Source organism: Candoia aspera, chromosome 8 (assembly GCF_035149785.1).
Source record: "Candoia aspera isolate rCanAsp1 chromosome 8, rCanAsp1.hap2, whole genome shotgun sequence".
NCBI lineage: Eukaryota > Metazoa > Chordata > Lepidosauria > Squamata > Boidae > Candoia > Candoia aspera.
The window spans coordinates 26,927,683-26,944,573 of record NC_086160.1 but is presented as its reverse complement, the minus strand read 5'-3'; the positions used below and the strand labels follow the sequence as shown (position 1 = coordinate 26,944,573).

Genomic DNA, 16,891 nt, shown 5'->3' with positions numbered 1-16,891 from the left:
CTCAGCCTTCCTTATGGTCCAGCTCTTGCAGCCATATGTTAAATTAAATGGTTTAAAATAATTTTAAATGTTTAAAAATAATTCCTTATCTCTTCTGGCTAACCTCTGGAATTTTGCATTTAATTGGGCATATCTCCCCCTATCACTGTTGCCTTTTGCTTTCCTTCTTTCTTGGGCTACTTCTAGTGTCTCAGCAGACAGCCATTTTGCTTTCTTGGTTTTTTCTTTCTTTGGGATGTATTTTGTTGCCGCCTCCTGAACAATGTTGCGAACTTCTGTCCATAGTTCTTCCGGGACCCTATCTACTAAGTCCATTCCCTTAAATCGATTCTTCACCTCCACTACATATTCCTTAGGAATATTAGTGAGCTCATATCTAGCTGATCTGTGGGTCCTCCCTAATCTCTTTAGTCTGATCCTAAATTGTGCAAGAAGAAGTTCATGATCTGAACTACAGTCAGCTCCAGGTCTTGTTTTTAGCAACTGTATAGATGTCCGCCACCTTTGGCTGCAAAGGATGTAGTCAATCTGGTTTCGGTGTTGTCCATCTGGGGAAGTCCATGTATAAAGCCGTCTCTTAGGTTGCTGGAAGAGAGTGTTTGTTATGCAGAGTGAGTTGTCTTGGCAAAATTCTATCAGCCTATGTCCTGCTTCGTTTTGTTCTCCCAGGCCATGCTTACCTGTAATTCCAGGTGTCATTTGACTGCCCACCTTAGCATTCCGGTCTCCCGTGACGAAAATAACATCTCTTTTAGGCGTGTTGTCCAGTAGGTGCTGCAGATCCTCATAGAACTGCTCTACTTCAGCTTCTTCAGCATCTGTGGTTGGGGCGTATATTTGGATCACTGTGATGTTAGATGACTTGCCCTGAATTCGAACTGAGATCATTCTATCGTTTTTTGGATTGTATCCAAGCACTGCTTTAGCCACTTTACTGTTAATTATGAAGGCTACTTCATTTCTTGTGGTCCTCTTGTCCACAGTAGTAGATCTGGTGGTCATTTGATGTGAAGTGGCCCATTCCAGTCCATTTCAGTTCACTGATGCCCAAAACGTCTATCTTTACTCTTGACATCTCACCAATAACCACATCCAATTTGCCCTGGCTCATAGATCTTACATTCCAGGTTCCAATGGTGTGTTGATCCTTAGAACATCGCATTTGCCGTTCACCACCAGCACCGTCGGCTGCTAGCCATCCTTTCGGCTTTGAGCTAGCTGAGTCATCACGTTTGGGGCTAGATGAACTCATCCTCTGTTCCTCCCCAGTAGCATTTTGACCATCTTCCGACCTGGGGGTTTCATCTTCTTATGGTATACCGACATATCTCTGGTTGTGCTGATCCATTTAGTTTTCACGGCAAGAATACTGGGGTGGGTTGCCATTACCTTCCCCAGGGATCGCATTTAGTCTGACCTCTCTGTCATGACCTTCCCGTCTTGGGTGGCCCTTCACGGTTTAGCTCATGGCATCATTGAGGTGCTCAAGCTCCAGCACCACAAGGTAACGATCCTTTGCTGAAGAGATATAGATATACCTTATAGGTAATTGGACAGATGCTAGAAGACGATTGGACATTCTAATATAATGGTTACAGGAAAAAGTTCTGCAAGACTTGAGATACTGCTCCTCTTTAAAAAGTCATTTTGCTTTGCTACTTGGATCTTTTCTCAGCATGGAAGTACATAAAAGAATATCAAGATCATAAGAAGTATTTTGTAAAACAGAAGTAACTGTGTGTAAAGCAAACACTCTTGAAGCAGCAAACACTCTTTAGGAGCTACCCAAGTAAATAAGATTTGAAATATCCTTGTATTCACAAAAACTAGTATGTTTGCGAAGATTTTCATAAGTATTTAATGATGGCAGACAAGACATATGACCCTCCTACCAAAAAAAATTGTGTTCTGCAAAAACACATTGGTGTTCCATGTTTGCAACAGGATTAAGGTTACATTAGAGCCAATTTGTTTTCAGCAAATGAACAGAGCTATGAGGAAATCACCAAAGAATGGGAAAGACACATGAGCGGTAATCGTCCTGGCCTGGCCTGGCCTGCCATTTCTTGTGCAAAGTTTTCTGTATAACCTGTCACACTAGCTTGACGAATTTATATTTTATACACAATTCTGAATCGCAAGTTACATCATGCCTGTTGGAAATTTATAACAAAACTATCTGGCATAGACAGAATCATGGAGTATAGATTAAAGATCAGGTTAAATGGAAAAAAATAAACCAAGATAGATTAATGGTTCAGGTAGGACTTTTTATCCTGAAGTTTCATCCTATCCACAGGAACCATATAAGAATTGCTGATCTCCCCTTAAGCTTTCTTCATTTTTTAACTTACCTTCAGATAAGTTATTTTTTGTTATTAATTATTGAACAAGTATGTAATTTACACTGTACTTGTCAACTGGCATGATTCAGCCATACCTGCATGTCACTTGATAATAGTGATACGTGGTAAACAGAACTTACCCTATTATGCACATTTCCTTCCAAGTCTACCTTCTGGTACTTTATTCACAATATTATCATAAATATTTGCAAATAATAGGCATGTTAATGAACTAATGAACACAACATCTCTGTCTGTTTCACCATTTACATATGACATGTTTCATTCCAGACTAGTGATACTGTTTGCCTGCTTTTCACTATGATAAGCATGAGATTTTTTTTTGGTCCCTTCAAGTCAGTGTTGACTCCTGGTGACTGCCTGGATTAGTCTCTGCAGTTTTTCTGGCAAGGTTGTTTGGCATAAGTGGTTTGCTTCCTAGGGCTGAGAGAGATTGACTCCCAGCTGGCTTTGTGCCTAAGTCAGAACTAAAATTTACGGTCTCCCAGTTTCTAGCCTGATGCCTTAGCTACTATACCAAACTGGCTCTCAAGCATTAAGTTATCTGTCAGAAATTAAAAGAGTAGCAAGCTTAGCAAATATAAGAAAATGCAAGGAACTATACCCACTGTCATTTATAAAGAAGAAGAATATCTATCTAACAAAAGTTACAAGGCTATGTATTGCTTTTCCAGTTATTTTGCTTACCTGCATGTTTGGTGATGAAATCTTTTTCCTTTCAAGAAGCACTTGTTTGGTGATTCTACACATTCACAAATACACTTTGTAGGATTTAACGGCTGATGTTTAGGGCATGTTCTTTTACACACACACTGGCACTTATCTTCATCAAAATCTTTGTTGAGTCCACAAGAGCTAGGAAGCAGTTTATTTTTACATGTACATTGGCATGATGTTCTGTCTAGTTCTTTGTGAATTCCACAGCTAGAAGGCCTCACTCCTCCTTTGCAGACACACTGACAGGTTTCTTCATCAAGTTCCTTATTAGACCCACAGATATCATGGTATCCTTCAGCAGTATCTGAGCATTTGAAATTTAAAAAAAAATGCTTCAGGCATTGCAAAAGAGAAGAACACACATTTGCTAATTTTACAACTAGTGAATTACATCCTATTCATTTCTATATCACTGCACTTGTAACTACACAATATGGACTGAACAAATATGAATAAATTGTCCCATATTTTATAAACTGAACACTAGAAAGAAATCAAAAGTTATTTTGTGCATTTTTTCCTATAAATAAAACAAAATAAGTGACAGTAATCTAACCCATATTTGCTTACCAGTATCTGGAGGGTAGGAGGAGAAACTGAAGTCATGTTGCGCCAGACATCTGCATAAGTGATGATTCCAAATATGACTTTTTGGACAAGTTTTATTGGTTATTTGACACCTAAGGGTGAAACATACTATTGATATATTTCAAAGAAAATTTAAGATAAGTGGTATTATGCATGGAACATAGATGTTTCAGAAGACAAATCACATCTTTTATTATATTTACATCAGTACATTTCATTGAAAACTGTATTTTCCAAAACAGCACAAAGCTTCACTAATACTTACTAGATCATGGGACCCAGTTTTTTTTAAAGCAGAACACATAGTTACACATCTTGGTCCTGATCTTCAAAACACAGTAAGTTTTAATTGATTTTAGAGGTGTTTTTAAACAATGCAGGAAGAAATATGCAATTCCTTACTGTGCTTGTATCACTGGCAAGGAGCGTCGAATAATTGAATGAACTTGTCTGTAGACATCTAGTTTGGACATGCATCGGCAGGAAGTATGATTGGCAAAACTGATTGTTACAGGTTTGGGACCATGAGAGAGGGGCACAGTTATTTCAAACAACTACAAAGAGCAGGAGAAGAAAAAGATAAAAGAAAAAATTATGAGTCAAGACTATACTAGTTATGCTTTATTATCCTCTTTTTTTATTCACAGAGCTTTTTCATGAATTAAAATGTTCAAAGCTAAATGTCTTCATCAATTAAAATCTCTTCCCTTTCCCCTAAGTTATACTTCCTTCTTTTTAGCAGTTAACTCAATGCATTCTGTATGAGAAGTCTACATTCCATGGTCAAGATAACACAAGACTGTGTGAGTGATTACAGGTGTTAACAGCACTGACTGTACATAAATGTGCTTATTTAAAGTACTTATAAAGTTTCTTCATAAACACTTTATAACGAAGAGGCATAGTCTTCTCAAGGTAGCCCCCAAAAGATGGTTTTATATAAATAATGATCAATGATTAATACACTTAGTCCTCAAATTTAACAAGCACCTAAAAATGAGATGATCAATATTTCTAGATAAATAAAGAAATGAGGTAGAATTTATCAGATATGCTTTGACCCTGAAATATTATTAGCTATCTGATTCAAAAAGATAGAGTGTAAGTTTTATTCCTTTATCCAATTAGAGGTCAAGAGGACTCAAGCTGACTGGAAAAAACCCCCCGCATATACACTGAAATAATTTGGGGGACCAACACAGACAAATGCACAGTGCATGTGTAACATTGTGTATTCCATACATAACTATGTATGAACGTATACTACAGATAAAATTGATAATAGAGAATGAGGTGTGGTCTGTCTTGCATATTATAAACCATTTTTCTCACACTTGGTCTGCTAATTGGCACATGATGAAATGTATCTCTACTGAAGTTCATTTCTGTTGTAAAGCAACACTTCCCCCAGCTTGCATCAGTCAACACAGTTCCTTTCAAATATACTGGGCACCAAAAAGTTGACCACTTCTGACTTAGAGATATGAGTGCTATGCATGCCACAACTGCTCCCTTTCCTTAACACAGCTGTCTGGAAGAGGGGCAGAAAAATCTTTCCCCAGTTTCTCCTATAAAATAAACGGGACCTCAATGAAAGCAGAGCTTTCAACGGCACAGCCACTCTCCAGTATTTGTAGGTTGACATTAGATGGCTTTATTTATATTGATGTTTATGTAGTTATGTCTAATATATGTACTGCTGGAAAATGTAGAACTAGTTCATACATTGAGTTATGTCACACTACAACCTATTCCATTTGCAAGGTATTAACACACCATAAACCCAATCTGTGTATTCTTTACATTGTCCTGACCATTTGCAGATCAGAAACACTTTCAGGGGATCAGTACTGCATCTAAATACGACATGTGAGCAGGGTTTATGGCATGGTTGATGTCCCCTTTGAAAAAAGGAAAGCACAGAAAAAAGGCATTGGAATGCTTATGCTGTATAATGAGATTCAGGAAAAGTCTACATTATGTGTCTTAATTATATCTTGAACAATTACTAATTAATAAAAAAGGAAAAATGAACGAACAAAAAAGGAAATAGAAAAGAAGGTGCTGATTACAAGAGGTTCCAGAGCAGCCAGGTTTTCTGTTGCTTACAATATGTCATTCAATGCTGGTTTACAGCAGATCTGTGCAGCTGATGAAGACATGTCCTGAAGCAGTCATAAAATACAATACTCATGTGAAAAATGTTATTATTTCATTACTATGGACAATTATTGTTCATGTAATGTCTGACAGATGAATATGTAAACTGACTACACTGAAAGGTTTTGTGCTGGAATTGATAATAAAAATCCATCTACGATAGCTCATTCAGACATGTAAACTATCACTTGATTAAGAATGATAAAGCCTTTAAATTCCAACAAAAGCTACAAAACTGGACTATTCATATATACATATGTAAGCTGAATAATGTGTGTGTGTGTGTGTGTGAGAGAGAGAGAGAGCACGCACGCTTTCAGGTTAGTGGTCTTAGTAGCCAATAGTCTGAAATCAGTTATTTTGACACAGTGTTCTTGGCAGTGGTTTATGCTTTTAGTAAAGAATGTTATTACTATAAAAAATCACCCATCAAATGCCTGATTAAATAAAATAGTCTTCATTGCCATGTGAGATACCAGCAAGAGACATACTTGATATAATTCCAGATGCAGAGTGTTTTAAGGCATTTGAAATTTGACTAATTAGATTAATCTTAAGGTACCTAATACTATTACATCATTAATAGTTTATCATACAGTATGTGTCAGTGCCTAAATAAAAAATTGTGGGAAAGCTGCATGTAAACCACTCCAAAGTTGCAAAAAGAAAGCAAATTCCAAATCAAGCAGATAAATAAAGGTGGCTAGTTAGATATCATGAGAGCCAGTTTGGTGTAGTGGTTAAGGCACCAGGCTAGAAACCGGGAGTTCTAGTTCCGCCATAGGCACAAAGCCAGCTGGGTGACCTTGGGCCAGTCACTTTCTCTCAACCCTAGAAAGGGGGCAATGGCAAACCACTTCTGAAAAACCTTGCCAAGAAAACTGTAGGGACTTGTCCAGGCAGTCTCTAAGAATCGGACAAGACTGAATGGGAAAAAAAAAAGTTAGATACCACAGATTGAGGTGTATTGTAACATATGATACTTAGATACATATTTCCTTTCTTTGTTTGATACGTGGTAAAAAATGGGCAAAGGTTTAACAACTGAAGGTACTTTTTCCTGATATAATACACTGTAATAAAACTACCTGCCTTCCCTAGGTTATTCTCCAAATCATGTCAGAATAGTTTGGTGATAAATAAATGCTCTGGTATCTAAATCATAGCATGATTTCAAATTTCTAATTACGTATGTTTCTGTGGAATGAATGCTTTATATACAGTATGCCTTCTTGCCTTTATATACAGTATGCCTTCTTGCCTTCTGCACAACAATGAAAATATTTTCCATCTGCTAATCTGGTATTGCCTCCTCATGAAGTAGAGGTCATTATGCTCAAGGAAATTCTGAGGTTTGTAGAATCACAAAAAGTCTTTTGGAAAAGAGGGAGAAAGCGTTCTGAAGGAGATGCTATAATGTACAGGTAGTCCTTGCTTAATGACCATTTGTTTAGTGATGGTTTGGACTTACAACAGTGCTGAAAAAACTGACTTATGACCAGTCTTCACACTTATGACCACTGCAGAATCCCACGGTCACGTGATCGCCATTTTCGACCTTCCTGGACAGCTTCTGGCAAGCAAAATCAATGGGGAACCATATGACTCGCTTAACAACCACGGTGATTTGCTTAACAACTGCCACAAAAACAGTTGTAAAATTGGGTCAGATTTCCTTAATGACCACTTCACTTACCAACCAAAATTCTGGTCCCAATTGTGGTCATTAAGTGAGGATTACCTGTAATGCTGTCTGCTGCAGGGACAAATGGAATTACAGGAGCAACAGAATGGTATATCCTGACAGAGAGAGTGCTGAATTTTTTTGCATGACTAAATTATTTATGACAAAAGAAAGTAAACTGCAATGAAAGATAAATCTATTTGCTTGAAGATTCAGCAACAGACATCCAAAGGATTGTGAGTATTGCAGGAATCTTGTGCAACTCAAATCATACTTAAACAAAAAGGACACTTCTACATGTCTGCCTTCCATGTGGTTTCCAGGCAATCACTGGAAGCCACAGAAAAAGACTAAACCAATCAAAACATACAGAATCAATTGACCTAGATGTGCAGGAAAGCAAGCATGAAACTAGCCTTGGCATCTCAAATACTGTCTGCAGACAATAATACATCCCAGGTAAATTATCAAGTGGGGCTGTAAACTGTTTCCATGACTGAGACAGCAACAGAATGAAACTAATTGTTCTATGTAATTCACTATATCAGGGATCTTGTTACTAAAGGGAAAAGACCATTTCAATATATTACTGTCCATATCAACATACTGATTTATTTATTGTTTATATATTTTTGGAGTACACTATTTCTTACAGATTTCTTAATTCGTCTTAAAGTGATCTTAAACATAAAAACCCTTTGTTTTGAATTACACTAATATAAAGATTACATTAATTTTAAATTTATGCAGATTAATATAAATTATTTAAAAAGTCCCTGTTAATTCCAAGTATTTTTTTAAAAATCAGATTAATATATATCTTCTGTATAGGGAAGACTTAAGCCTGTGGTCAATGATAATACTTAAATGAAAGTAAAGGTAAAGACTCCCATTTAGTCTTGTCTAATGACCTACTAGGGGGCGGCGCTCATCTCCGTTTCCATGGCCGATGAGCCAGCATTGTCTAAGGATACTTCCGTGTCATGTGGCCAGTATGACAATCACAGGAACGCTGTTACCTTCCCACCGAAGTGGTACCTATTTACTTGCATTTGCATGCTTCCAAATTGCTAGGTTGGCAAGAGCTGGGGTGAGTACGGGAGCTCACTCCATCGCACGGGTCTTGAACCACCGAACTTGCAACCCTCCGGTCGACAAGCCTGGCATCTTAACCACCGAGCCACCACGCTCTCTAAATGAAACTTAAATGAAAGGAAAAAAAGTTTTCTAACTTTTAGGTTTCTGAGTATATATGAGAGAGATGACAGTCCAAATTGAAATTATGACAGAATCAACTAAATTCTGCTAGTATATTCTCCTGCTTTCTGTCAATGAAATCAAAAGGGATCATAAAATATGGGAAGGAATTAAAATGCTGTAAAAGGAAATGTTTAATATGCATGCCATTGGTGATAACATTTACTAAATTATCAATGCTGTTTTATTAAATGAACAAAAATGCTTGGGAAAAATAGTTCCATATTTCAAAAATGACTTCAAACATTCCACCAATGCATATATTTCCAAACTGTGTGGGTGAACATAATGTATAAGTCAGACTCTACAAGGCATTTAAAACTGCCTTTCTGTGAGAAAGTGACTTATACTGTGTTTTAAAACTATTCTGAGAAATGTTTTCCCCACAGAGTCTCTGATCGAAACCATGGAAAAAGAATTGCCTTTATAATGAACTGAATGATGCAAAAAATATGAACATCTCAGTAGGCAAAATGCCACATCCTGAGTTCAGGGGTCCTTGTTCCTCATGCATAACATTGTGTGTGAATGTTTATCTGAATTTGAAAATTCTTAGTTTTTCTTTATTTTTTTCCTAATAATCACTGTTGCATAAATAAGACTTAAATGCTCTAATTAAATTAAAGAGATGCTTGAATTTATTGAAGTTTCTGATATACGAATTTGCAAAGAAAATTACACTGATGCAGTGATTTGTGGCAATATTTGGAGTAGAAGAGTTAAGTGGAGATACTTTTATTGGTTACTGGTTTAATGTTGTTATTCTTGTCAACATATTAAATACATTTAAAATATTTAGCATGTACTTCATTGGTTAAGTCTAATAAAATAAACTATTTGAACAACAGCCAGAGTCTGACATCATGCTTGCTAGGCCTATCCTGGCATTCAGGATAGTTATGGAAAATTTGATGCACATTTGTAAGTCATTCAGTTCAGGCATCCTTTATATTTTTGTAAAGTAAACAGTATTCTATACTAATTAGGTGTTCCACCACTGTTCAAAGACAATGCAGTGTAGAGTGCATGCAAGCAGTTTGCATTAAGCTCCACTAGGTCCTTGCTGTATAAGAACCCCAAAAAGAGCTCTGCTGATCAGATCAAAAGACCTGCATCTTTTGATGCTTTTAGTCCAGCTTCTGTATGACACAGAGGGGAATGAGAAGCTATGGGACCCAACAAAATCTTTCAGGCATTGTGTGTGAAACACCATATATGTCCTAAGTCAAACACTTTCTAAATTATACATGTACTAAATGACCAAGCTTTTGGTGCCGGTGGTTAACACTTGATTTCTTTTTCTTCTTTTTCTTTTCTGGGGGGAAATTCATGACCACAGAGCCATCAAGATATTAATACAATGGGAAGGAACGTTATTTCTCTCCTCCCCGCATCACTAATGGAGAATTTTTGTTTGTGTGTTCTTTTAAAAAAGACATTAAATCAATTCTAGGATTTAAAGAGCAGTTATACTGACAGTAATTGATCACTGGCAAGCTCTAGGGCCACAGAAATGAGTTCAGAAGCTTCATGAGACTGCAGGGGCCCAGGATGCCAACCCTACCCTTTCAAATGCTATACCTATTTTTTATATTTTCCCAGTTCCACCATTTATGCAGCTGATTATTACCTACTGTGCTGTTAATACAAAGCAATTTGTGTTCCAGAGCAACTTTATTTGTATTATATTTTAAAATGACATTGCATTTACTTTAAAATGTATCCAAGTAAGAATAGAGATCTAAATAACATGCTATGGAAACAACCTACCGTTTTGCTGACGTAGCTTGTACTGACATTCATACACTGCAGCCCTTCGCTATTGCAGCAACCTCCACATCTGTAGATGGACACACATGGAGGTTTAAAGAAGATGTTTGTTGTTGCTCCAGATTCTTTTCCCACATCTACACATACCTCACGTGGCATGCATTGAGTTTTTCTCCACTCATTATCAATACCTGCCAAGTTAGAAGCTTACAGTTTATAAAATATTTTTTTTATTCATTGAAATCAGACTGAACTAAAAGTTAATCTTTGATTATAAACTAATTTATGGTGAAATCCGGACTTAGTCCTATTTAAGTAGACCTATTTCAAATAATGGAACAGGTTAAGCAAGATTCCAGTGATAGTATCTGCAGGACTGAGTCTGGATTTCATCTAATTATTTATATGCATATATTTAAAAATGCAGATTTCTGCTCATAACAACTCCTAAAGTGGCACTTTTGGGTCACTGATGCAAATCTCCGTAGTGGGATAGATATTCTTTACGTGAAATTACCATGTGGTGTTGTAAGAAAGATAAAGCATTCAGATAGATTGCCTTGGGTAATTCTAAACTGGGTAATTTTAGATCCTGGACTATCTGTATGGTTGTGATGCCACAGCAGCAGAACCCTAGATTGCAGCCTTGAGGTTCAGTACCATTCTAGTGAATTAAATATGGCTTGACAAAGAAAATAGGTACATGTCTGGGAAAGCTCAAAACCTAAAAGTGGGTACGTCAGAGAGGTATGCATTTATTGGAGCTTAGCAGTGAGAATTCACAAATTGATCTGAAATAGTCAGCTAAATGTTTCATTGTGTGACACATTTATATTATAATTAAATTACTCCTTAATGGACTATCAAAATAGCTGAAGTTACAGTTTCAGATGAGAAAACAGATGTTGCTTACCTTTAACAGATATTCTTCAAATCATCATATTTGTAGTTACATATATGGGGATAATGCTTGCGCAAAGCAGCATTCTGGAACTTTCTAGAGTTCAAACCAAAACTGGTGCTCATACCATTAATCTCAAAGAGATATAATTTTCTTTTGCAAGGATAGTATGTATATTTCCTACTCAGCTTCTTCATAGATCTTATGAGAAACAAAGAAAGGAAATACCTGAAGTGGGGACGGAGGATGGACTATGTGACTTCACAGATGGTCATATGAAGAATTTCAGTTACAGGTAAGCAACCGGTTTTTCTTCTTCATAGTCTCTGTGTAGGCACACATTTGGGAGACTGGAAGTCAAGGTGACGAACTACAAGCCAAATGCCAATGCAGATATAAAGCTCTGAATGACTATTTTTGATCTACCTTTCCCAATTTGCTGACCAACTGATCATCGGTTTAAATAAATGTGCAGATAATATTTTGTTAAGGTGTTGATATTTATCTATAAAACCTAACATGCTTTAAAGCCAGACTATTTGAAAGCTGTTTTCTACCATACAAGTTGGGTGCATTATCACTCAAAGATATTTGCTCAGTGGAGACTTGTTTTTTTCTGTGGGAGCAGCCCACTTATGAAATTAAGAGTTATCCCTTGAGACTTTTAGGAAGGCAGAAAAAAATTCCACCAGAAATTGAGACAGCGGGTTTTAAATCTCTTTTCCTTTAACTTAATAATTCTGTTTTAATTCTGTTTAAAACAGAATTAGGCTTGTTGTACTTTGTTTTGTAAACTGCTTTGGGTATTCTTGCAATACCTTGAGGGTATTTATTCCAGTATGACCCAGCTGCATTGACAGCTAGGTTCGCACCATCTAACAGTTTTAGCTCATATCATCAGTGTTAGGGAGTTGCTTCACGTACGGTCTTATATTTTCAGGAGATAAAATTAGGACAGAACTGCTATTAGTATGATACTGATCCTAAAGTTGTAACTGACCTACCTGAATCAGACCAATCAAAATTATACTTGTGTAGAAGTTACAGCTAGTCTGAAGATTTGGAAGGAACAGCAATTTTAGACACATTTGATGTTTTGCAGAGCGAGAGAGGGAAAGAGAGAGGGAGGGAGGGAGGGAATGAATATTCAATGCAGGTAAGCTGTTGGGTTTGGTACTGATAGGAAAAAAAGACTGATGCTCCTAAGTTAATTGCACTGATCAAAATTTGAATCAAATTAAAACAATGTTCCAGCAATCATCATTAATACTAAAGCAATATTTGCTTTCCATATTATATAATGCATGTATCTTAAATCCTCAGTTTTCTTTATGAGAAACTGGAACTTCTTTTATCTTTTTAATTAAACATTTTTTTAAAAAAAATCCTGAAGAAATGAAGTTAAGAGAGTGGGTTCCATATGAGGAATTTCAGTAGGATTATGAAACATCTTATTAGTTTCAGCTGCATTGAGCTTGGAATAGTATAGAGATTGCTTCTGAGCCAATAGATCATGATCATCATCTTTTTTCATTGACAAGAAATAGTATGCTACTAAGTAAAGCAAGCATTTACTACTTTGGACAGTTCTTTTTTTCAGACTTCATCTTCAGGCCAAGGCTTTTTAAACAACGAAGCTTAGGAATAGCTTGTCAAACCTATTTTAGATGGCGTTGGTATAGTTTATGGACCAGCTGAGATAATGGAAAAATGCTGTTTTCATCTGGGAAGAAATCTTAGTGGTTTTAATTTCTGTGATTTCCAAAATTCCAGAAGAAAGAACATAGATGAAATCAGTGATTACTGTGAACTTGCTTTTTGAATACATTTTTAAACTGCAAATATACTAATAAAAATGCAAATATATTATCTAATAAAAATGCAAATATATTATCTAACAAAAACTGGAATAATGAAGTAAAAGATAAGTACTAAGTAAGAATTAAAAGAGAATATCAGGAGGACAAATCCTACATTCATTAATGTAGAATTTTCCCAAATAATATTTTCCATGGTGTCCATGGGAAGGTACATACTGTTTCTCATGGCAAGTATGAAGGAAGCCAAGTTGGGCACTGACCACCTCGAGCTCTAGAAAGTTTCCAAATAGCGTTCTGCAGAAGTGTAAAACCTCATATATGTACTTGCACAGAGAATGAAAATAGGAAAACAGAAAAAAACAAAAACCCAACCCAAATCAAACAAGTTAACAAAAACAGGACCAGAACGAAAGACACTGCAGCTATGCTTATTTCCAGATAAACATTTCTTGTTTGTCACTTTTTGCAGGCTTAAAACTAGTCCACCCCCAAATCAGGGGGTGTCCAGTTCCCATAAATTTGATATGCAATCCTTAATTTGTTCCTTTTGGTAGCTTCACCAGAAGCTGGAGCTGTTAAATCTCTTGGATCAAAAGATTATTAAACATCAATTGAGGAGAAATTGCTTGTTGACACTGGTCTTAATTCTTCCCATTTCTCAGAGCTATACAGTTTGTCAATTGCCTACAAAAGGAATTGGCATACCCCTCTTTTTAGTTCTGACTCTATTTCTTCTAGCCTAGATACTATACCCATCTTTCCTGTCCTTACCTACCTTGATTCTTCTTCTCCTATAGAAGACTATGACTGATATGAACATTTATAACGTATCCTTTTTATCATAGTATCATAGTAAATGAAGTTCAAAAAACTATTTGCATTTAAGGCATTAAGGCAGAATTGCTGTTCTGAGCATGTTAAATCGTATATTAATATATTTTACTGTTTTTTTCCCCTAATGCTTAGAATTTAAAACGTATTTGAAAGAACACATACATACTTATACACACATTTAAAATACTTGGTAGACATCACATTACTTACTTTTTAAGATCTCTGTATTATAATGTGCTGCAGCAAATTTTATTGGACTTGAATCCCCTGATCTTCCATCAAAATTGGATTGTTCCCTACTGTGTGGCCAACTCCCTTTTCTCAACTGGCATTTGAACATTTTCCAATATTCTGGATAAAGTACAGTCATGAGTTCATCCACACTTGATACTGATCGCAACTGTTCTTCCAACTCTTTATTTGCATAATTCTGCTAAAAAAATAAAATTAAGAAAAAAAGCCAACTTAATGACTTTTTAGGGAACTGTTGATGCATATTAATCAAATTAATGGCTAAATTTACATAAAATAAAATCGTTCCTCTAACATGTTCATGGAAGAAAAGATAAATTTGTGTTATTAATGCTATAAATTAACTGCCCTCTGAGATATGAACACAGAACAATAAGTAAGGTTTAGATAAAAATTAGTAAGTTTTCTTCCTGTGCCTCTCACACTGCAATGGGCTTTTATTTCCAAATAAACTTATAGAAAGTTTTGCTCTAATGCTGGAAGTTTCTTTGTGTTATTTATTTGCATGAAATCCGAAAATAGAAAAATGAATTAAAAATTAATCCTTTGGGTAATTAGGATGGCATTTATGGAATTATTTTCATCATACAATATAAACAAACAAACAAACAAACAAGCAGTGACAGTGGAAGGAACAACACTCACTGTAGTAAAATGCACCCAGCCTTGATGCTGTTTAGTTTTTATCAGCTGCTCACAATGCTACCCTCTTAGTCTTGGTTGCTTCTACTATGTACATCTTACATTATTTATGCACGCTCATAAATATATTTTCTGATATATCAGATATTTTCCCATCAATATAGAAGGAAGGTTGTGCAGGCGCACAATATATTTAATGATGAAGAATACCTTTACTGATATATGCCATTTAGGCCGTCATTAATATTTTGATTTGGGGCTATATGAAAACAAAGAAGTAAAAGGGAAATTAATTATTTCAATGCCCACTGCAGAATAAGGAAAAAACCTAACTTAAACTGGCCACAGAAATAACACTGAGTGCTGAAATAACAGCTTCCTACTGAGACTGGGTGGTGAATATGTGCAGAAAGATATAACAGCTGGCTTCTCAAGGATATCAGGAGCTTATGTGCTCTAGCACAGATTAGTAAGGAAGGGAGAAAAAGGGGATCAGTTGGGGAGGAAAGGAAAAGAGTCATTCACTCACTGTGCCTCGCTTTCAATCAGTTAAAGACAAATTATTAAATAGAGCATAGTCCATTATTCTGTAGAGCAGAGTCTGGTCCAAATTACCTGATTTGGTATCCTGAGAATAGTGACAGCCCATGGTTGACAGAAGGAAGGAACAGTAAATATAAGCCAGAAGAAAATGAAATAAAGATGATACAGATGAGAAGATATACCTAAAGATAGTTTATTAAACAGTTGCTCAATGTGATACAATCTTGCAGTGTATTATTAATCATTAACTGAGCTGATTAACATTTGAAACTGTCAAAGTTTGCCACTGTTGATCGTAATACAAGTCAATATGATAGTCTTCAAACAAGAACAATCATGCTTTGAATTAACTCACTGACAATGATATTGCCATTGTGCAGTGCAGATTAACATATGTAATTTGGTAACAATCCTTGGTCTTTGTTGAATTAATGAATTTTAATCCAGCCCTTCTGTAATGAAATCAGACTGCAATTTTTTGCTTAGGGATACTTGAAAGTGAAATGTTCTCACAGCCAGTTTGTGCAGTGTCAAGTCAGTTACTTTTGGTTAACATCTATCACACTGAAGGATGAGACAGTGTACATTCTTCTGATGTTGTTGGCAACTTTATTAGATCTGTAATGGAATTATTTAAAAAGATAGGCAAGAAGAATTGCCAGTTGGACTGGTGCAGGATTGGGTTCGTTACACTTGTATTACTGTGGCGTAGTTTAACATTTGGTGGTGGCCGATATGGATTTACTATCCAAGCTCAGTAAAAATAGTGTTGTTGTTCAGAGTGCGTTGTTATACAGTATTTGAGAGGATTTAGCTGGCTTATTGATTTGCTCTTTTCTGTTGTTTTCTTTCTGGCTATGTCTGGTAGTAGATTATTCTGGCAGGAACAGCCTGGCTCTGTTGATTTTTTCCCCCTAACTTCACTGGATAGTTATTGCTAATTTAGAAATGTCTGACAACTTTTTAAATCTGTTTTTACCTGAACAGATATAATTATATTTTGGAAGCAAGCATGCTGGCTGGAACTAAACTGAGCAGTAGTAATCCACAAAGCAGCTATACTTATATAATGGTTATCATACTATTGCATATATTTTAAAAGTTATAGAAATGTAGAAGTATCTTTTCATTTATTTTGATGCCATTACGTTCCATTTGTTTTGCTAGTAAATCAAACAAAACAAAACAAAATGGTATTTATTTCAATGTAGATCTTTCTAGAAAATAAAATGTTGAAGGTAGAAGCATACAGTTATATTAAATCCAAAATACAGGTTACTTTTAAAATTTGGAAGTAATTGTAAGTATAAATATGAAACCAGATGGCAAATCCTGGTGCCAAGTACTGATAACTATT

General features: G+C 35.9%; 1 protein-coding gene across 2 annotated transcripts in view; it reads right to left on the bottom strand.

Annotated features, from left to right (window-relative positions):
• VEGFC (vascular endothelial growth factor C) overlaps positions 1-16,891 on the bottom strand; it is a 60,414-nt gene that overhangs the window by 5,088 nt on the left and 38,435 nt on the right. Inside the window, exons 2-6 of one of the 2 annotated variants that reach the window (XM_063310068.1) lie at positions 14,308-14,527; positions 10,543-10,733; positions 4,074-4,225; positions 3,654-3,763; positions 3,054-3,387 (exon numbers count right to left, since the gene is read on the bottom strand). In XM_063310068.1, coding sequence (XP_063166138.1) covers positions 3,054-3,387; positions 3,654-3,763; positions 4,074-4,225; positions 10,543-10,733; positions 14,308-14,527 — 1,007 coding nt within the window. Of the gene's footprint in view, positions 1-3,053; positions 3,388-3,653; positions 3,764-4,073; positions 4,226-10,542; positions 10,734-14,307; positions 14,531-16,891 lie in introns of both variants that reach the window. The other variant, XM_063310067.1, reaches the window with a different exon arrangement.